Consider the following 23141-nt stretch of genomic DNA (forward strand, 5'->3'; position numbering starts at 1 on the left):
CTAACAAAGTGGAAACTTCCACTAAGGGATGTTATTTTGCCTTGTGTGTGTTTTTTCTCTCCTTTTCTCTGTTTCACAAAGCCCCATGTTTCCTGGAAAACATAGTAAGAGGTAGTTGGTTAAGTTTTGATGAAAAAGCTAATACTGTGAGCGCTGCACAGTTTCCTACATTATACGCAACTCCTGACGCTCCTGTGCTCCCTCAGTCACACATGATGTGAAGTTGTGTTAATGTTTAAACCTCCTCCTGGGAGTTAATGCTTTACCTCGTGAGCACGGTTTAAGTCTGAACCTAACCTGTCTGAAAGCTGTGTAGTAAGGCCAGGGGGTAGGTGTGTTTTTGGGAGAGGGGCTTATTGTTATTGGAGGTGGCAAATGTCAAATGTGGTTGGTGGAAAATTGTCTTTTGAAAACCAACAAGACCCACCGCAGTCAGCCACAGCGTACAACAACTGATCGGTCCTTCACTTCCTCACGCACACGTCTGTTACATCTTCCCCACCTTCTCTCTCTCTCTCCGTCTCTATGTCTTACCCTCCCTCTGTCTGTGGATACTCTAATGAATGATATGGAATGATTACTTGACTGAGAGTTCCTGTCCCCGCCCTACGAGGAAGAGTTAGTAAAACAACGACAGCACAGTTGCCTATCCAAGACACTGGAGTAAAAGCAGAACAGTGGTCCTGGGCTTTATGGAATAAGTACAAAGGACCATAGAACTGGTGGAGAATATAATACCTGCTATTGAAATCTTCGGTAAGCATCACCAGTTCCTCTGCAGATATTATTTAGTCTTTTGTGGAAAATCTGATAAACTTTTAAAAGTTTAACCCTGTTTAATTTATGTAGAATGTGCTCTGTGTATTAGATCTAATGACTGGGAGGTTGTGGTTTCTGATCTCAGCCAGAATATTTAGTTTTTGATGTAAAATAGACTGAAAGATTCTGACATTGTCTTGTTATTAGGTCACCTGTGAAAGCCCATAAATGAAGAACACCTGTTTTACGTTCAGACGGTCTGTCATGAGAATGTTGGTCTTTGTGTGCGCTGTTTGCAAAGATAGCAGTATGACTACCAAGGTCTGTGTTCTTTGGATGGTTACCGTAGATTGTTAGGGCTGGGGTCAGATGGCGCCTGGCTGGGTGAGAATTTCACAGCTGCACATGAAAGGAGCGACTGTGGGATGGTAAACTGAGGGAGAGAGTGAGCGATTGTGTAGATGATGATGAAGGGAGAGAACTGGCTTGTTTTGATCATGAGTGCTGCTTATGGATCAATACAATGCTGATGAGCATGCATATAGGATGTGAGCATGTTGATGCATCCTACACTCTCAGGAGAAGCTCTTAATGTAGACACAGCTGCCGAGCGTTGGTGTTCGAAAAAGTTTCCCTCAATTTCTGACTTAAGCATTTTGTAATATCAGAGTGTTAACACAACTGGGCATGAAGTGGACTATATTTATCGCGCACAAACAACAGGCACACTAGTACACTGTCTTTACATTACACAGCAGATGTCAGCTCACCAGTTTATTTCTAGCAGAGTAGGAATGCACAAGTGCTACCTTCATAATATATACCCAGCTGCATAAAACAACTGCTCTGCTTTTTGGTATTTGGAGCGCATTTTTTGGCCTTGTAGCCTGTACAAAGGGTGGTGGTGGCTCGCACTGCTACACCAGTATCTAGGGTTGGGTTGGTTTCTGGTTTTGCAGGTCTGGTGTAAGCTTCACCTGGATTTTATGTGGACCAACTGAACCAGCGTTTGTCATTATGAGACTTTCTGACAAATAAAAAAGTAGCCTACATCAGCAACCTTTCACAACGGCGCTGAACTAGCTCAAGAGGATTTTACCGGATAAACAAACTAACAAACAAGAAGACAAACCGACAGGATGACACTTCCTACAAGGGTTTTATCCAATAAATCCCCCCTTGTTTTATCCAATAAATCCTCTGTTGTTACCTGAATAGACTTTATATGCTGTGTACACATGACAGACGCTAACGTCTGCCCTGTTGCGTTAGCCTCTGAGGCAACCGATCAGCTGGGTGGACCAGACACCAGCTGCCTACTTCCCTTCTCTTCATGGCCCTGCTGATTGCCTCCTGTGGGCCTGACTCCTAGTTCTTTCTAAAGTTCAGCATCATTTTTTTTTGTGTGGCAAACTTTGGTGTGAAAGAAGAAAGGTTAAGTTGAATGGTTGTCAGTTGCCCTAATTGTATGGCAGCTACACTCTCATCGTAGTGAACCACTCCAGTCCGATCTTAGGCTTAACATGAAACTGGTTTGAAAATGTTTACGTCAGCCCAATCCTACCAGTGTCTGCACTGAAACCCATTAACTGGCTATCTAGTTTTGGAATAATTCAGTAATTCATTTACATTTATGTAGTTTGATATAATCATATCTTTAGGAAATTTCTGACATTGTGGTTCATACCTCTCATGAGTTAGTCTTGTGAAGAAAATACATTATTATATTAAAAAAATCATAGAATTATGATCTTGTAAAATACTAAAAAGCCATTTGACTCCATGGACATGAGTACGTTTCACCTGGTACCGTCCGTTATCTACATCAAGATAATTCTGATAATTATTGCTATATTAATTTTGTCCATGTTGTCCACCCATTCTGCGCTATGATTCAACTAGATCCAAGTAGAGCCATGAATTATGCGCAAAACTGTTTCAGGACTGAAATGACCCCAATAACACTGACAGCCACAGAACGAAGCATCATTTTCTTCAAAAATTGCTGACAGTCCTTTAAAATCCTTAACTACCTGTGTGTTTGTGCTTTCCTCATGATTCGGGTGATAATGTTTGCAAAACATACACTCAAAACATCGATAAATAAGAGCACATACAGCATTTAAGGCCTTGGAGTGTTAATGTAAGGTTAATCTTTTGCAGCCCATTAAAATGGATGTCTAGTTTCTGAGGAATTCTGTATCCTGAGCTTTGGTTCTTCTGGAAGAATTGAGACTTGAGATTCTCGCTGTTGTGTTTCTGACCTGTGTGGGAAGATGGGGCGCTTGCACACAAAGCAAGGATGTGATGTTTCAGTTTAACAAAGATTTGTTCTTGTTTTCTCTTGGAGAGGAGTGAAATGAAGAGGTTGACTGTCGCATGGGAGCAGCGCTGTGCTGTGGACACGGATGATAATTGATAAGTTCAGAACCAGCTGGGAGTCACAATTTCTGTTGTGGGTGTGTCTAAGATGGACATGTAAGGGTTCAATAGGACACACACAGGGACACCTAAGCCAGTGCTGCTGTTACTTCAGTTTTTTGCCTATCTTGGTGGTCCTATCTTTAGCTTGTTCTCACCCTATTTCTCTGTGATAATTTCCTCTGCTGTCTTCATCCACAATCCTATTATGGGTGGAAGGAGACTTTTATATTTCCTACTAAATGGTTTATCTGGACAATCTTTGTCAGTTGTTTTCCTGGATTCAGTATAACCATATACTTTAATAATGGTTTGCTGTTTCCCCACTTGTGATAAATCATTATTGGAGCATTATATTTGAATTAAACTTTAAATTAGATGTTCAAATCATGGCTGATTTGACTCGTTGATTTTATAGAATAACTGCTAATCTACACCTCTGTTGTTTAGAGCTCATGACTGATGTTTATCAGGGTTAAAAAGTAGTTAAAAGTAGTTCTGTTTATGCAGAATGGTGCAGACTGCAAAGCTCTCATGCATGTCTTAGTTTCCTTAGGGCGATGTTTTTTTTGCTGAAGAGTGTGCATTGTGTTATTACAGAACAACATAATGAAAAGCACATCAGTACCTCCACCATGTAGTTGATAAGTCACTGAAATGTTGAAATGAGTACGTCAAACCTGCAGGCTAAGATAGAATACAAAGCAGAGGACTGGATTGCAAAGTAGTGCCTCTGTATTGGGTGGAAATCTGGGTAAGAGCTTTACATTTTTACACGCACTCTGTAAGCCCTTCTTATCTCTTGACTTAAAAGCCCTCCAGTCACTGACTAGCTATCTCTGCAGCATTAGCAGAAGTGTCTGGGGTCAGTGGGCTGCCAAGGGAGAGCTTTTGTGAAACAGGCATGTAGAGGAAGCTGTCCATGCTGTGGCATCTCTGACCTTTTTTTATTGAGAGTGCAGATGGGGAACAGAATCATTAAGTCTCCACAGGAAGCAGAGGGAGGTTCACATCCAGGGAAGAGGATGGAGGCTTCAGATGCAACCCTAGAAAGAGAAATACAAGGAGAGTGATTATGAGCTCTGCACAGACCTTCGATTAGAAATGGAATTTTAGAAAGGAACATTTCACTGCAATTTAGAAAGGCAGCCCTGTCCCCTGCTAACCTGGGGACAGGGCTGCCTAAAACCATTAAGACAAGCAGCGTGAGTGTTAAGAAGAGAGTGGTTTAAGGCCCCCCTGAAATTCTGTCTTTGCATCCTTAATGTGATGTATTTCCTCTTGAAACAGGATTTCGACAAGGGCATAACACAGTGAAAGATCATTCTAAATCAATGTTATTTAGGGAGAGAAAGGCAGTTGTCAGACAGTCCAGGTAATCATTTGATGTTTATCTTGCAACAGTAATCGAGGGTCTAAGAATAGAGGGTATTATATGCTGTGCAGATTGTGAAGCCCTTTGAGAAAGATTTGGGCTATCCCTCATGTTGATCCATGCTCTTCAGTCTAAGAGCTGAGTCAGGCAGAGCCACAGCATCTCATCATTTTCTTGGTAAAACAAATCATTCCACTGTTATATACGGGGTTGCACTCCCACTTCATTTTTGTACACTTAACGCACGGCTTCTAGTCTGCACCTAGTCACACCCCCTCTGCTTTAGCAGTGGCAGTTAAGAGGGTCTGGGACGCCCTGATTACATACAACAGGAAGTAAGAGGAGGGAGAGGTCACAACCTACAGACCCTCACACACACTGCAGCACATGATAAAGCCAGAAGGGGCAAATAACAACAAAAACAACACACTTGCTTTCTCAGAAATAAGACAAGACATAGAATGAAAACGGCACCTATGGATGTACAACTTGCAAGGTAGGCTCACTGTTTTTCACCGGAGCTCTGAAAAAACTTTATCAACATTTATGGTAATATTGAATGGTCTCTTTTTTTTAAAAAATCATGTTGAGCTTTGTGGTGCATTGTCTCAGTCTTGGTGATGATGGTTGGTGTTTGAAAAAGAAAGTTGGCCATGCAAGATAACTGGAAAACTTTTACCTGAAAATCACATGCGTGTTTGTGTCTGTCTTTGGAACATTTTTACACCAGATAGGAATAATCATCATTGCAAATGTTTACTAGTTCACCAAAATCTGTTTATCAATTCTCATTTGATTTTGGTTCCAATTTCTTGACTTTAATGAAAGCAGGACATTGTATCTTTAAAAAGTCAACTCAATTTACACTGCTTAGGTTTAGTATACTTTAACTTTAAATGTGAACTAACAGGATTATTGTATGCAACAAGGAAAACTAGTACACAGTGCCTAATGTCTGAAATGGACTGAATGGAGATATTTTACGGCAGAATAAGTAGGATGAAGGTTGAAGTTGCAACTCATACAGGAAGTCTTTTGGTGAGACTGCAAATTTCTCGCAAGAGTTTGAGAGACAGCTGGAAGCTACTAGTGTTTGCCGTTTACTTCTCTTTGGAGAGTGCATACCCTGCTCACCCCAGTGTCACTTCAAATTTGAAATATTACAAAGATAAGATCACGGGTTATGTAACCTATACCTCGCCATCTTGACAAAACTAGCAGGTTATCCAGTCTTTTCACGACCCAACAAGCAGTGATTCTCTCTCCTTTGATCCCAGATTTATACTGGCAGTGCATTCTTGTTAGATGTTGTCGAGGTTCACCCTTGCGTTGGAAATTGGTGAGCATAAAAATGTTTGAAATCATTACATTATTGAGGGGTGGGGGAAACGATCATACCCCAGGTGGATGGAGAGGAGGGGCTATTCACAGACAGGTGATCATGATTACAGTGATCACTATGATGGATCAAAGGCTTAGGACAAAATCTCTGCCATGCAAATGCTGTTTAAATGATTTATTTACAGTTATCGAGCAGTTTGCTCACAGTCTTCATTTTGGCTCTTTTCATAATGACAACATATTGGAAAACATTAAATTGTACTTGTTTTTTTTACTTTACTCCCATGATGTTTGCCTCATCGTAACCCGTCTGCCTCCAGCTGGTTACCCAAAGCTGGTGCCGCGTGCACCGCTTATGACTAACCGCCTAAAATTGCAGCAATGGATCAGCATGTTTGTTAAGGTGGTGTTAATGAAAAACAGAATATTGCGCTTCCCACCTACCACGGATGTTCCTGACAGGTGGAGCACTGCTTTGCTTTATCTAACAGGACGCCATCATGCGTAACAGTGATTTCAACTGAACGGAGTGTTTACCCTGAGGTCAGAACGTGGTGGTAGAATTGGCTGACTATTAACCACTGTCCAGGATGCTGGACCTCAGGCATGTACATCTTTCATGGAAGTCCCCTCTCCTCCCAGTAGGCGGAGGGCTGATGACGTTTGCCGAACAGCCTCACTTAGCCAAAGGCCATGCACTCTTACTTGGACGTTAACTGCCCTCTCTGGCGCTCAAGGATGTAAAAATAGCTGTTTAGCAAGAATCCCAGTCATGTCTCGCTAACAAAGACTGATTTATACAAGTTGCGGCACTAAGCATAGAGGAGCTTTTGTCCCGCCGCTCCTTCTCCTTCTGCAGACCTCGTCACCAAGGCCATGAGCGCCAAAACCTCTGACGCTCTTGACACTCCTTTCTTAGAACAGCCTTTGTTCAGCATAGTCCTAGGGTCCCGATAGTGAAGCTTAGGGAAGCACTGTGGTCCACAAGATTGCGTATTTGTTTACTGCATTTGTGTCAGATTGCAGTGTCATGGAAATATTTTGTAGGTTTGTTGCCCTTCTGCGTCAGTGAATGCAAGTATTTAATATTCAGGTATTTGCTCAAATTATTCAAAATGTTACATGCACTCTGTCAAATTCATTCCTTGATTTTTGTCTCCCCCAAACCATCTGTATGTCCAAACTTGAGACATGACTGCCAGCATTCGGCAGCACAAAGGAAAAGATGGGGTGAATTTGTTTCTAGGCCTCATAAAAATTTCCATATCCTTTTATCCATATTGACATTTGAAGAAGCATTTGTTCAGGTACATGACATTCCTAAATGTTTACAACTGAAGCCAGTCTACAATTGTGAACTGAAGAAATTGCCATTATATAGCACTAAGTAATGAACTTCATGCATATTTTCCCACATGAACGCTGAGTAAGATTACAGCACCTGATGCTTCATTTACATTTTTGTCACCTCGCTTCAAGTGTCCTTATTCCCTCTAATGAGACTGCCCTGAAGAGTGCACACATAGATACTGACACGCTGGTGACTGTTATACGTTTAATTTCCTGCTTGAGCGAGATAAACTGAGTATGAAGCCGATGCAAGAGAGATTTTTTTTGTTTAACGCCATATCAGCTTGCCATAAAAGGTGCTCTGTTTTGTGTGTGTCCATAAACTGTAATATGATGGTGATTTCTGGCAAATTAAACAATAGCACATACTAATTTGTTCTGTTATCACCAAAATGTTGACCTTCTCTCCCCCGTCTTCACCCTGTGCTCATTCTGTGCCCTGTCTCTCCCTCGCTCCATCTCTTGCACTGTGTTTTTGTGAGGAACAAACAGAGAAGCTGTCCTAGTCAGGATGAGTCAGTGCAGCTGGGGTGCAGGTCATTTACCCACAGCCCACTCAGATAGGACAGATGGCCCGGCCACTCTCATGCTGCTAAGTGCTAACTATGCATCTAGAGTCCGTGAGCTAAGCTAAAGCTAACACTTAATGGGTGAACTGGAGAAAGCTCAGCTAATGCTACCAAGACAGAGATTTACTTTGGATGAGATGAATAAGGCACCAGGTAAAATTGTTGTATTTACATCCACCACGTTGTTGGGATGTTTGTTATCCTTTTGTAATGTTGCTGTTTGAGTGCCTTGTGATGCTGATTCCTCTTGAGAGTGCACAATAATGATACTTACCCCTTTCCAATCAGTTTTTGTGCTAACTAGGCAAGTCAAGTTAGCACTTAAAATGACTTTCAAGACACATAGCCAAGTCTAATACATCATGTACTTGCACTGATACACAGCACAGGCCCTTACACAGTGCTCCCTAATGTGCTACACATTTTCCTACATAAGCATTTAGCCTTGTATTGTGTGATTTGAGTGTCTTTTGTCTTCTCCCGCCTGGCAACTGCAATGCTGACAGTCACACACAGATTCTCCACCCAGAGTGTGCCAAAGTTTTAGTTTCATGTTATGGTATATACAATTTTTAGTTATTTAACTGTTTTATTGAGACATGTTGAATACACAACATGTATATGAATACACAACTTTTGGCACGGTATGGTATGCATAGAATATGGAGAATAGTTGACATTGGTCCAACACACACACATATGATAGATAATGTCCTTTTGAAATATAATATAAAGTGTGGTTGGACTCATGATGCCACACACTTAAAGCCACGCATATGTGGTTGTTTTTTTATGATTTTGAGGACTAAAACTGCACAAGACCCTCCAAACTTGGTGGATAGTCAGTTGATGAGTGGAGCGTTACTCAAAGGCAGGACAGTAGATTGGAAGTGTGTTTGCATTTTTCGGTCCAGATTTCTTGATTGTGTGCCCATTTAGCACATACCAGAGACACTGCGATCTACAAAGTCATAGGTCATAGGGTTGAGTGTAGCTTTGCCAATGCAGTACATTTGAAGCACTAAACCTTTGCTGTTTCACAGTGAGAGTGAGTCTGAGAGTTAAGATAAAGTGTTGGCAATCTATGTAATGTCCTTACAAACTGCTCCATTGAGTTTTATGTGCAAAGCAGGTGTGTGTTGGGCCTGCATTAACACCTGCTGGCACACATGAACCAGTTAAAGCACAAATGACAACACTGGTGGCAAAAGAACAGCTCACCTGTGCATGTCCTCAAGGGACAGTCTTGTGTAATGTCTCAACCGCTGCTGCTGCTGCTGCTGCAGAAATATAGAAATCCAGAGGCCCGTCTTGGTATCATTTCCTTTTAGAGATATGGAGGATGAGTTTAAGTACGCAGTTTAACAGCCTGTGATGACAGTACATTCACATTAGCAATTAGTGCACTTAAAGGCTTTTTAGGCTGCATTACGCTATCTAAACCATGAAGCACAATTAGCCTTTTAAGCGCAGTAAAAGTTGGGGAAGCTTGAGCAGCACTGGCAGGAGGGTTCACTAGCAACTAGTTTCACATATCCAGACTAATAAATTAGATCAAACTCTTGTAATAGGAGACTGATTTGGCCACACACTTTTATTTTTAGCAGCTGCAGGCTAAAGCGTAGAGCTCATTTCCGCTGCCTATTTGTTCATATCTTACTGCATTTGGGAGCCATGTCATGTCTTTCATCAACACACAGTGGTGCCGTATAGTCTCATTCATTTCTCCTCTTCTCCTAGAATGGATTTTGGCCTGGCATGGTACCAAGACAAGACTTTTCCCAGTCTGATTTGGGAATTTGCTGTGGCTCATTTCATTCTTCATAACTGGCAACAGGAACAAAACACTGAAATGTTTCACAAGCAAAAGCTACGGAGCTGTAATAGATGAGATTTGTCGAAGAATAGACAGATGGCTTTGAGGATAATATCTCTATTGATGTCGGTGTCTAAAAGAAATAATGCAACAACTATTCTAATTCACATTCACTGTACTTCTCTGTATTAGTGAAGAGATTGATAAATTTGGCAAGAAACTGACATTTTTGAGGGGTTATGTGCAGGACTATTTCTGGGCTTGCTGCTGGCTGAAGACTGCTCAGCATCCTTTATTTAAGCAAGTTAATAAGCATATTTCCCAAAAATGTCGAACTATTACTAGACATTTTGAAAGTGATTGTTTTCTGTGGATGTACTGTGTTGGAAAAAGTGACAGAACAACTGATTTTCTCTTATAATTCTTTCCTCCATAAAACTTAATATTAGCAGTGTCATTCTGGACTAAACTTTCTTCTGAGACTGTTATTGCATCTCTGTTTAATGGCCCTGTGCTTCTGATATTGTGCAGGCCTTCTGGATTGTGATCAGACATGTTTGATATGTTTATTTGTGCCCATCTATTGTGAGAACTTAGTGGCCAACCTTAAGACAGAAATTAAGCTGGATAAAATGAGACGTGCTCTGGCTGCACAGTGTATTGGTTCATTACTAGTGGGGGACTGGCGGTAAGTAAGCTTGAGTAAAAAAAGTACCAGAAGCTTTGATGATAACTTGCAACAAAACCACTGTACTTGAGGGCTTTTGAACTGGTTTGCATTAGATTCCACTGCGGTACATATGGTTGTCTCCACCCCCTGTAGATGCAGAGGTTGGTGTTGGACAATGCAGCTGATCCGTCTTCTGTCGTGTCCTTACTCCATTATTTATCACTGAAACGACATTAAACCGTCCCTCTTTGCGTTTTTCTTCTCCCTCGTTGCGCACTTTACCTACTTCTCTCCCTCACCTTTGCCTTTGTCATGCTCTAGTGATGTAGGGTCAGGAGGCCTCTGACGGCAGCGTGACTCCACTCAGTTGGCATCTCCTCTCAACCCTCCCACCCTCCCTTCCCCTGATCATCGTCTTAGTCAGACCCTCAATGCCCTCTCTGTCTGGCCCCCATGGGCTGTAGGACCTGGGTGGGCGAATAGAGGGTGTCTTCCTGTGTCCCACCCTATCAGAAGACACCACTACATTAAGAAAAAGGGGGGAGGGGGACAGAGAAGGGCTGTTGGGGACAGCTGCCATGCTAGGGGGGCCCTCCCCATTCTAGTCCAGTACCGTCCCATGCCGTCCCATTCCCAACCCTGGGGCAGTGAACACTAGACTCCAGCAAGCTGAAGTGGGCTCTGATTGTTGACTGAGCTGAATCTTTTAGAGTCTGTTGCCGTTTTAACAAAGACTGGAATGGATGCATATGTATCCTGCTGTCATTCAGTACTGCAATCTGGCTCGGACAAGTTGGGATCTAGCCATTAATTCAACGCAATACTGGCTACAATGGAATATACAAAACAAAAAGCAGGACTAGAGGCCTCATCATGTTCTTCATGAGCCTTGAGAAGAGGTATGTAAATGCTGGGCAACTACTCAGTATTTGGTAAAGGTAATCTAGTCACACTGCTCCAGTGTGTGTTTTGGCATTGGCTTCAGAGTACTCTGAAGATGAAATGACATAACTCAGACCAGACCAGCATGTTTACTCACACTTAATGGGATGTGTAGACTTTTTTTGTGATGCATCATATGTCAAATGATTCTGCTGGCATATGTTTTTAATTGTGGAAAGTAAGAGAGTGTAAGTTGGTACAGTTGATGTGTTTCTTTCAGCCCATTCATTCTCAGAGATGTTGGGTCTTGTAAGGCCATGTAAACAATTCACCAAGTTCACAATGAGAAACCCTGAAGCCTGAGAAGCCTGATTTCTTGGCCACATAAGCAGGTTTCAAACAAATCTGACACATTGGCGCACATGCATGACACTTTTCTCTAAGTGAAAATATTGCTGTGATAGCAAAAAAGAGGGATTAAAAGATTCAAAGATTCAAGAATTCAAGGAACTTTATTGTCATACCATCACACATTTACACAAGATGGTACGACGTTTCGCACTCAGGTCCCGGTTATAATCCACAATAAATAAATAATAAATAAATAAAATATAAGTACTTAAAAAAGAGCAGTATAAACATCTTAAGAAAACAAAATATAAACCACTAACTTGACACAATAAATAAAGAAACAAGCAGCCAAATTTAGCTTAGCTAAATGCGGGTGCAGAAGATGATTGATAACTTGTAGCAGTGCATCCTTGTATCCAAGATAACTAAATCCAAAGTCCAACTAAAAGTGAAACAAACATTAAAATAGATTATTCTATATAAGTCAGTGCCCTCAGGTTAACTGTAGAGTTTTAAATTCATACACATTCACACATTAGGAACCAGCTGTGTGTCTGTGTGTTCTCCAGCTGCACTGTCACTCCAAATTCTCTAACAAAAAAAAAAAGAACACTTCAGGCTGCACTGCATACCACTAATACACTTTGCCTGCATTGATTCAAAAATATGACGGGTGTTAGAGGGGAAATCCGATTACTGAACAGTTACATGTAAATGTGGGTTTTACAGTGAATTGGGTATTGCTGTGCATTTAAATATGTTCTCTAACTATGTGTCTTAACCTGATTCCTCCCACTTTGCTGATGTCTTGTGTGCATTTAAATGTAAAGTATCTGTAAGAATGTTAATGAAAAGACACCACTTACATTAGGTGAGACTAGCTGTGTCAGCCTGCCCGTCGGGGAACTAAAGAATTTTGTTACACTGCTTCTTACTCTGGGTATGTCTTTATATAGTTGTTTATTTTTATGCACGTGTCTGGTGCTGAATGGGTAGAACAATCAGCAGTACAAAACGGCACAAGTGTATATAATTGTGCATGTGGAAAGCTGTGTGAAAGCCCACAGATGGAGGAGAGATGCTCAAGCTACCGCACAGCTTGTCGTCCTAGAACTACTACTGCCTGTAACCATGCTAACATGGCTGTGCAGAAACGGTGGGTGCAGATTCTCCTCAGAGCTGCTCCTCTTTGAATGGCAAACCACTGCTTTTAAGTGTGATTGACACTGACATAGCATCCTCTCACTGTGGGATTTTGAATTTTAACTCTTGTTTGTGAGTTTCTACATTTTCAATAATTCTTATCATATTATTTATTCTCAAATATTCTGTGGTGAATACATTCTGACTGTCCCAGCAGTAAACAGCTAGTGACACATCCTCTTTTCTCTGATCTCTTTGATCATTTCCTTGATGTTCTAATTTTGGCCCATTACATATTTTGTACTTGTACTTTTTTGTGGTAGGTCATTTTATATATTTATCTTTTTTCTTCATTTTTGTTGGCTATACTTATCTTTTCTTTGTAGTATTCTTGATGAGAACTCTATCTTTTCTGTTTAATTCATGTGATTTGTACTTGACTGAATTTTTTTACATTGTACCAAATTCAGTATGTTTTTCATACAGTGTTTTTTCCATTGTAGCCCCCTTTATAGTGGCACATTTTTATGACCTCAGTATCTGACCTCTGGGTATCAGTGCCATCAAGTGCTGATCTTGGAGCAGTTTGGTTTTCAGTTGTGCAGAAACCTGCATGATGCATGTTTGAATACTGTATATATCACCTGGCAGGCTCTGTGATAATATACTCAACGAAATCAATGAAGATCTCTGAAATCAAAGCATTATAATTCCACATTGATTGGGAGGTATCAGAACCGTGTGTCTTGTGTCTGATTTCTGTCTCCAGTTTGAGTGTTTCATCCAACACCTGTGAAAGCTTTGCTCTCTGCTCTGTCTTTTTTATCTCTTAGCTGTAAGTGACCTGTTTTTTTTTTTCTTCCTCATGAATTTTAAAAGGAACTCCTACTCCATGACTGTTGAGCAGTTTTATTAAACAGGTCTCACTTTAATCAGGACACACTCACGCCTCTTTCTTCAGCAAGTACAACTTACCCAGTTGTCAACACTCTCACCCTGGGCGGGCCTGGCCTCACTGTAACCTAAGCTCTTGGTCCTTCTGTTCCCCACAGGGTAACTTGACCCAAGATTGCTTTGTCATGTGCCAGAGAGAGAGGTTCCCTCTCCACACCCACTGCCTTTGTCCGACCAACACAACGCAGACACATCAGTGTTGTTTTTGCACATTTGCTTTAGCGTTAACAGTCAAATTTGGTATTTAAGTGGGCCTGCCTCAAAGGATGTTAGGTTTAATAGGTTTAAGCCTCATTTGGACTACGTGGGTGTGTTTGTGATTATATAATGCAGTCCTTTTGAATTACATTGTGTTAAACGTGCTGCATTTGTGAGTGCAATATGTCAGTGTGGGCTGTAACTAGTATTTTGTTTTTGCGTGTTTCTCAGTGTTGTAGTGTTTTGTCCATGTGTTTCCTGCATGTCCGAGTGCCTGAAAATCCAGGGGCTTTTCAGGTCTGCTTATTTCTTCATTCTGTTTGTGGAGGGAAAGGTCTGATGCTCTTCATGCTGTCTCAGTGTGGGGCTTGGCCGGCTAACAAAGGACACCCTGTAGATGGAAAAACAGCTAGGGGATGAAAAACCCCAAGCCCTCAGCATCATTAATACGGTCAAAATCTTCCCCCAAAACAACAACAACAAAGCTTTAGTTTGCATTCCTGACACTCTGTTGGTATGCTTCCTGAACTGTCTCATCTCAGTGGTGGTTGTTTGTCTTCTGGGCCTTATCTACCTTTTCAAACTCACATTTTAACAGCACTGGGAAAGTTTCTGGTACTCAGTTTATCATCACATTTCCCCCCTCCCTTTTTTTTTTTTTTTTTTTTACTACAACACTATTTGTTTAGTGAAACGTGTACAAAGTGTCCATACACACTTGCCTTTGCTAAAGCAATGAAAGGAAGTAAATTGTATTTGGATAAATCCCTCATCTTATGGTAAAATCCAGCTATTGCTCAGACAAATCTTGCAAGAGAGATTATTTTGAGCCCTAAAACAAAACAGCCTAACTGCCATGACTCAGCAAAATCAAGAGTTCACGACCTCCATGAATCTACATTTAAATGAAACACAGCTACACACTGCTGGATGTGTTCTCTAAATAAAACTGCAAACACCATTAGGAACGGCACAGTGCCAGTGTAGTGCCAAAATTGTTCAGCCTCTGGCCTTGTATTTGTTTTTAAGGCCAGAAGGGGCATTTCTCTCTCACTGACCTCTTATCTCTTAAATAGCAACTCATGATATGACTTTTATGCATGAATCTGTATGGTTTGTTTTTACTCTGCCAGTAAAATAGCTCTGTACTTTGAGTTATGATGGCACAGGGGGATTTTGATAATGTTCCTTCAGCATGGCCACAGTAACAAATTAACTAATGTATTACATTAGCCTATATAAGAATAAGATATGTAATTTTTTTACTGAACTGTCCTTTTTATCTATGTGTACCAAGTGAAGTCATAAATCCACTTACATCTCTTTTTTTCTCTGTCCTGTCTTCTATGCTTGGCTCTTCTGTCTGCGCTGTGGTGCCTTTTTCTCACAAACAATGAAACACTTTTTAAAGAAAAGACCTAATTGCCTGTTTCTCTTTATAGATTTAGTTATTCATCCCAATCAGGGTGCTAGACCAAACTATGTGGCTTTTGTTCTGGTTTTCCCAGACACACATATTTCTGGTTGCGGGCCTCTTCCCTCTGGCTCTGAGTATTCTTCAGTGAGGGCAGTGCAGCTGGTGGAGAATGAACACACAGACACGAGCTATGCTAGGACACATCGGCTAAACTGGAAAAATAAAGCATTTGGCTAGCCTGCGGTCAGTTAGGAATGGAGCAGCCATTGTGAGAATACACATATAACCTTTGGCATCATTTCTGTGCTCACCCTGCAGGCATGGAAGAAGCGGTGGTTTGTTCTTCGCAGTGGCCGTCTGACAGGCGACCCAGACGTGTTGGAGTACTACAAGAATGACCATGCCAAGAAGCCTATCCGCGTGATTGATCTCAACTTATGTGAGCAGGTACGATTCCTCATAACTATTAACCTTGTATTGAGCTTTTGATTTTGATAATAGTAATCAAAATCATTTTTTTCCCTCCATCCCTACCTATGTGCACAGTTGTAGTGCAACTGTACTGACTGAACTGAACTACTGAAATGAAAAGTTGTCCTTGGCTCCTATAGTGGCTGATGGCTGTTTAACATACTTGGACGTAATTTCACTTTGATTAAGTGGTTTGGTTCATAAAATGTCAGAAAATAGTGAAAATGCCAGTCACGATTTTCTAAAGCCAACGTCTTTAGATAGCTCGCTAGCTTGGCCTGTGGTCCTCTGCTGCGTACCATCTCCCTCTCTCACACCTGTATTTCCCTTCACTCTTAAGCTGTCCTATCTAATGAAAAGTTAACTAATATATAATGTAGAGGATTTAATAAACTCTCACAATTGAGAAGGGAATGTTTTGCTTGAAAAATCACCTAAATGATGAATCACTTAATCAAAACTGCACGTTTTCTTCCAGTCATCTAATTGGTCAGTCAACTAATTATTTCAGCTCTACTAAACATTCATTCATGTAACCAAGACTTGTTTGTTGCCCCTTCAGGTGGACGCTGGGCTGACGTTTAACAAGAAGGACTTGGAGCACAGCTTCATATTCGACATCAAGACCATTGACCGTGTCTTCTACCTGGTGGCTGACTCCGAAGAGGAGATGAATAAGTGGGTTCGCTGCATCTGTGACATCTGTGGTTTTAACCCCACTGATGACGGTAAGGACTGGCATTTTACAGTTAAAGACACCATCAGTATTGCTTCAACCTGTTAAGGCCCAGTTTAGATCACAGGGATGGAAGTTTTACTTCACCAGGACAAATTCCTCACTCACATACCCTGCATTTTACATGTGCTATTTTACAACATATCTCAGAAAAAACTGTTTCATGCGTAAAGGATGTTATTTTATAGAACAAACCCAAATTGAGGTCAGTAGTAGTGTTAGACGTAGTGGCATACATGTGAAGACAAACAGCTTTGAAAACGTTATTCTGTTACCTTTTTCCCTGAGACTGAAGTCTCCAGACTGGAGGATATGGAAGGAGGTGACATCCATTCTCTGACAACCTCAGAGAAATCTGTCCACTGATATCACCTCCTGCTATACTGTTAGTTGAAATATTTTACATTTAGGCATTATGATGTTACCAGCACTGTGTAGCAGTTCAACTGAATTTACAGACGAACCAAAAAATACAATATTATAGACCATATTTGGCACTGTAGAGCAGTGACTGTGTACTACTACTGCTAACACAGTAGAACTGATTCTCTCGTGCACCAATGGTCTTTATTAAAAACTTTCTATAACACATGCACACAAATGAAGGAAAAGCTGAACTCAGCCACTTGAAATCAGGATGTATTTCGCACCAGCAGTGAGCAAATGTACTGCAAGAGTTGAACAATACAATATTAGCTCACAAGCCAATTACTGAACATTTGATTGGTCTCTCTTTTGATGCCACTGTTGTGCCTCTCAAATATCTGCCTCTGTTTTCTGAGAGTGAGGTGAACCAGCTGAATGTGCCAAAAGGTCTCTATTCAGCATAGTTCTCAGCAGAGGTCTAATGATCCATGTGTTGATCCATGTGTTGTGTTGAGGCTCACGTTACTCTTGTTCCCAGTACTGGATAATCAAAGCATTGTGTGCCTCTCGGTCTCACTGCCCCTCTTTTACTCTTTCCCTCTTATCTGGTTCTCATTCTCTCTCTCTCTCTCTCTCTCTCTGTGTCTCTCTCTTTCTCGTTTGCATACTCTTGTTTTCCTCTCTGTCTTTGAGCCTAATTTCAGGCTTCACTATTTGCACCTCAGTCTCAGCCTTCTATAGTTTCTCCCCATCCAAAAATTTATCAGCACTGCAGTGTGATGAGAACTGGCCTAAAAGTTGCACTAATTCATTGTCTGACATATCACGCCACTAAGACTCTTCTATGAGAAGAATATACTTTTCAAACCTGGCAACTGAGTCACTGATTATGCAGCTCCAAGGTCGTCCTCTCAGCAGTATTGTGACTTTGCCTCCACCTCTACTACATAGCTAGTGTTGCAGGGCAACCCTGATAACAACATTCATGGCACCTCCTCAACAGAATTACTGGAACTGGCTGTTAAAAACCCTGATCTGCAAGCAAACAGTAAGCCTATTCAAGGAGAAACTGGGTCTAAAAACAAAAATCCTTACAGATAGCCTTCTTCACAGTTCTTATTACAAAAGAATGTCCCTGGCTCCGTTTTGCACTCGCTCGTACTTCTCTGCATGTGAGACCCAACTCCCACTCTTCTGTCGTGTGTGGCCACGCTGGAGTGCTTCATGGCTGGGCAGATATTAGAGGAGGGAACATTAGGGCTAGGGAAGGAAGGCTTTCAGAGGTAGTGTAGGAAGTGTACATGAGTATGAGCAGAGGGGATTTTCCCTTTTCCTGTATGAATCAGCACTAAAAGCCTCAATAAATAAACGAGAAAAAGGGAAACGAAAGATAGCAAAGGAGGAGAGAGGAGCATATGATGTACTGGAAAGATAGAAATGTACTTTTAGCAGAAGAGAAAGGGGGGACCTTGTGTTAAATAAAACCATATCAGTTATAGAAGAGAGTGGGAGGAGAACTGTGAAAAGGGAGAAAAAAAAGCAGAAAGATGTGGAATGGAAACATGGATATATTTCACCAAACATACGCATCAGCCATCTTGGCCATCAGCGTAGTGCAACAATCAGCTTGAGCAGAAGGGTTTGAAAAGGACTCTGATATTTGAAAACTCAGTGTGACAAAGCAGAGACCTTGAGGAAATGCTGTCTGAGAAGGAGTGTGTGGGTTTCTGAAGGCAAACACCGTATTCAGACTCTTAGTAAACAAAGTAAGCTTTTAAATGGGTTTCATGTGCGCACGTATGTGAGCATATGAAAAGGATGAAAATACTAACTCGCAGCAATGACTGTACTGTGCTTTAACTTGACATTTGACGACGATGACGTGTTAAGGGTTGTCTTGTCACACATGTACCACACATTGCACATATATCAAATTCTTCCCTCAATCTGGACGGTGTACTGTATTTGAGAAGTATTATTTCCCCCAGGAAATCCACTGAAGTAGGAATTAAGGTTACAGGTTTGTTGGATCTGTTTTTTGTAGTTTTTTTCTTCAGAGCGAGCCTACACACATCAGCTGTTTAAGTTCGGACAGTATAGAGACGTGAAGTTGAGTCAGTGTCAGTCAAAATGCAGCTGGTGATTATGGACTGCTATACTGGAATTGGGTTGCTAGGAAACAGCTTGGGTTCAAGTTTACTCTGCCAGAGTTGACATTGGCAAACACAGCTTGCTATTTACTCTCTGTATAATATCATTAGTCGCTAACATCACCTATACTCTCAATGGGCTTTACATGTCCACAATAGGAGCAGTTCTGGCAATAGGTCCAGTAGAATGAGTCTATTATGTCCACCAGATTCAATAGAATGCATCCAGAGTAACAAGTCCAGCTGAAGAGAATAAAGGAACTGATGCTCTCCTCAGCTGGTGAATATGTACTCTGAAACCAACATTAACCTGATGCTTTACACAAAGTGAATGTCTGGCTGGCGATGACCTGATGTCAAGTCAGTTTTATTTACAGTTAAGCCAGAAATTATTCATACCCCTGGCAAATTTTGACTTAAAGTTACTTTTATTCAACCAGCAAGTTTTTTATTGATTGGAAATGACACAGGCGCCTCCCAGAAGATAATAAGACGATGTACAAGAGGCATCATTGTGGAAAAAAAATATTTCTCAGCTTTTATTTACATTTGAACAAAAAGTGGCATGTCCAAAATTATTCATACCCTTTGCAAACTGTCACAGTCAATGGGAAAATCCAAAGTTCTATACCATTCCAAATAGTCCAAGCTGTTCTAAAGCATCCTAATTACCCTGATTCATTGGGAACAGCAGCAGCGGGAACAGTTTTAATCAACTCAACAGGTGAAAAACAGCAGCTCTCTGCAGTTGGTTTGTGGACAGTCATGGCTAAGACAAAGGAGCTCACTGAGGACCTGCGGCTGCGCATTGTGGCTGCACACAAGTCAGGAAAGGCCTATAAGGCCATATCTAACTGTTTTCAAATTCCAGTGGCTACAGTGCAAAGGATTATTAAAAAATACAAGACGTTCCGCACTGTGGAAAATCTCAGAGGACGTGGTCAGAAGCCAAAAGTGACACCTGTGCTGGCCAGGAGGATAGTGAGAGAGGTGAAAAAGAATCCAAGGATCACCACCAAGGCCATCCTGGTGAATCTGGGCTCTGCTGGTGGCAACGTCTCAAGGCAGACAGTCCAACGGACACTGCACACTGCTGGGTTCCACGGACGCAGACCAAGGAGGACGCCACTTCTCCAGATAAGGCACACAAAAGCCTGCTTGGCCTTTGCAAATGCTCATCTGGACAAAGAAGAAGACTTCTGGTCTTCTGTTGATTGGTCCTCTGAAACAAAAATTTAATTGTTTGGCCACAATGATGTGTCCTTCATTTGGCGTAAAAAAGGAGAAGCCTTCAACCCTAAGAACACCATCCCCACTGTCAAACATGGTGGTGGGAACCTAATGCTTTGGGGGTGTTCTTCAGCCAATGGACCAGGGAACCTAATCACAGTAAATGGCACCATGAAAAAAGAGCAATACATCAAGATTCTCAACAACTACTTCAAGCAGTCTGCAGAGAAACTTGGCCTTGGGCACCAGTGGACATTTCAGCACGACAACGACCCAAAACACACAGCAAAAGTGGTGAAGAAATGGTTAGCGGACAAAAACATTAACGTTTTGCAGCAGCCCTGCCAGAGTCCTGACTTGAATCCAATTGAGAATCTGGAGGGAGCTAAAGATCAGGGTGATGACAATGAGACCCTCCAACCTGAAAGATTTGGAGCTCATCACTAAAGATGAATGGGCAAAAATACCAGTGAGACATGCAAAAAGCTGGTCAGCAATTATAGGAAGCGTTTGATTGCTGTAATAGCCGATAAAGGCTTTTCTATTGATTATTGAGAAGGGTATGAATAAGCTGAGAAATATTTTTTTCCACAATGATGTCTCTTGTACATCGTCTTATAATCTTCTGGGAGACGCCTGTGCCATTTCCAATCAAGAAAAAACTTGCTGGCTGAATAAAAGTAACTTTAAGTCAAAATTTGCCAGGGGTATGAATAATTTCGGGCTTAACTGTATGTAACCCAATTTCACAATGTGGGCTTTTGTGGTGCCCTGATTAATTACAGCGAAGCCTGATCAGTCATTCACTCACATCTGCTGCACTGAGTCTGACATATTTTGATGGCATCTCATATCTTAACAATTTAGTCACTAGATTAGTCTCAATCTCATTCATTGTTTGACCTTCGCTGAGCAAAATGGCTCTGCTTTTTTCATCTGAAGGTTATATCCTGAAGGCTATATTCCATAAAAATATAAATTTCCTCTGTTGGTAGTGGAGGTGATCATAATTCAGTTGCAGTGGCCCACCTCCACTATAGTCCGTTGTAGAAAACCATGCTTTGTATTTGACGCTTCAGTGCTTTGAGGCACACATTGTTTGATATACTAAAGGAGATAACACCAACAGCTGTGAGAGGAATTGACTCCAACCTTCTTTTCAACCTTCGTTTCTCTCCTCCAGAGGCAGCAAAAGCTGCTCACCAGTCAGCCATCGGAGGTCTGGTGGTGGATACCCCCCCACACCAAGCACTGGGTAACATTGTTGGTCCAGCAGCAGCAGTGCTATCCAACGTGCCCCCTCCATACCAGCCGGTCAGTGTGCGACACCTGGACTCTCAGTCAAGTTCAGAGGAGCCCCAGGATTACCTGTGGCTGGTCAACTGTGAGAGCAAAAAGCCTGAACCCAACAGGTGAGTTTGGTTGTGACAGTGCATTCTTATATTGTATGTATGACTCTCTATATACACCAAGCTTCTCTCTGTACATTTTTCAAGCCCATTTATTCTTTTTGTACATTTCATCTGTACTGCCACTCTTGTCCCTGTCTCTGCTGTGTGGTGTGTAGCTCAGTGCAGCTTCACTCTCCATTGGAGGGAGACCAGGAGTATTTGCTCCTGGAGGAGTGTGAGAGCAAGACTCTTCCTCCCCAGGCTAGTCTGTGAGTGGTCAGCCATCCAGCTGGAACTGCCTGCTTGTGTGAAGTGCTACTCATGTATTAAAAAACAAGGCAGATCAACAGAAACAAACACTTCATACATACTGCTGTATATTTATATGGCTTCTGTAGATGACTATTAGTGCTGCATTTGAAGTGTTTGAATCTTTAGCAAAATGATCTCTCAGAACAGACTGAGCTATACTTTACCTAACACTATACTGATTTTATTATTGTCTGCATGTTTAGAAATTACCTAAGATCTACCGAGTACCTCGTCCTCCACTTTGACCCCAGAGGAGATGCTAATATGGCAGGAAGTGCCAAAGATTAATGATAAAAGATGTCTGTATATATCTTTACATTACTAACTGTGGCTTGCATACAGTGCTGTGAAGGCTTACCATGACTGAGTGGACTTAGCTTCTTAGCTTCTGTTAATCAGTTGTGGATATTTAATACTGTATATGTGTATTGTCCTCTTAGAGCCCATGCTGAGTGTTCCAAGTCTACCTCGTCAGAGACAGACCTGAATGACAACCTGCCCTCACACCGCACGCCCACATCCTCCACGTCCTCAGCGAAACACACCTCGCACAATGGCTTCTTTCCACAGCACCAGGCCCCTGCCTCCGCCTCTTCCATCTACGACTCGCCTCCATCACGTGGTGCCTCGCTCTCAACTGACAGCGGCCTTTACCACCTCCCTCGCAGCTACTCCCAGGACACTGTGCTGCTCCCAAAGTCGGCCTCCTCTCCTTCGGCCCATCCGGACAGTGGGGATGGCTCTGAGCTCTACGTCTTCAACACGCCGTCTCGGAAGCCTTCAATGGAGACGCAGATGCGCAACCTTTCCATCAGTTATGATATTCCACCTACACCCGGCGCAAACTGTACCTACCAAGTGCCCCGTACTTTGTCGTCGTCGACAGGGCTAGGAGGCTCAGAGGGAGGGGGAGATGTAGTACCCCCTCCCCGACCACCCAAGCCTTCGCTCAGTTCCACCTCAGGACCCCCACCACCCCCTGCTGAGCGCTCACCTACGGACACGTACTTTGTGCCCCGCTCAGCCTCAGAGACGGACGGGAACTACTGTGTGCCTACTAGTGCTGGGAATAAGGCTTTACGCAGCAACACTATTGGCACTGTGGACTGTTCACGCCTCCGCAAAGGTTTGTGTCAGAGAGAGTTTTGTTTTTTTCTCTTTTGTTGTTGGAGTAGAGGTTTTCTTGGAATTGGAAAACTGCTTTTAAATTAGAAAGTATGATTTATGGTCTAGAATATT

The 23141-nt window shown here is 41.9% G+C and overlaps 1 protein-coding gene across 4 annotated transcripts in view; it reads left to right on the forward strand.

Annotated features, from left to right (window-relative positions):
- The window catches only part of gab1 (GRB2-associated binding protein 1), a 53628-nt gene that overhangs the window by 18861 nt on the left and 11626 nt on the right, over window positions 1-23141 (forward strand). For all 4 annotated transcript variants that reach the window (XM_070856458.1, XM_070856461.1, XM_070856459.1 and 1 more), the window contains 4 exons: window positions 15565-15693; window positions 16280-16445; window positions 21383-21611; window positions 22343-23028. In XM_070856458.1, coding sequence (XP_070712559.1) covers window positions 15565-15693; window positions 16280-16445; window positions 21383-21611; window positions 22343-23028 — 1210 coding nt within the window. The remainder of the gene's footprint in view (window positions 1-15564; window positions 15694-16279; window positions 16446-21382; window positions 21612-22342; window positions 23029-23141) is intronic.

Source organism: Pempheris klunzingeri, chromosome 3, assembly GCF_042242105.1.
Source record: "Pempheris klunzingeri isolate RE-2024b chromosome 3, fPemKlu1.hap1, whole genome shotgun sequence".
NCBI classification, from domain to species: Eukaryota; Metazoa; Chordata; class Actinopteri; order Acropomatiformes; family Pempheridae; genus Pempheris; species Pempheris klunzingeri.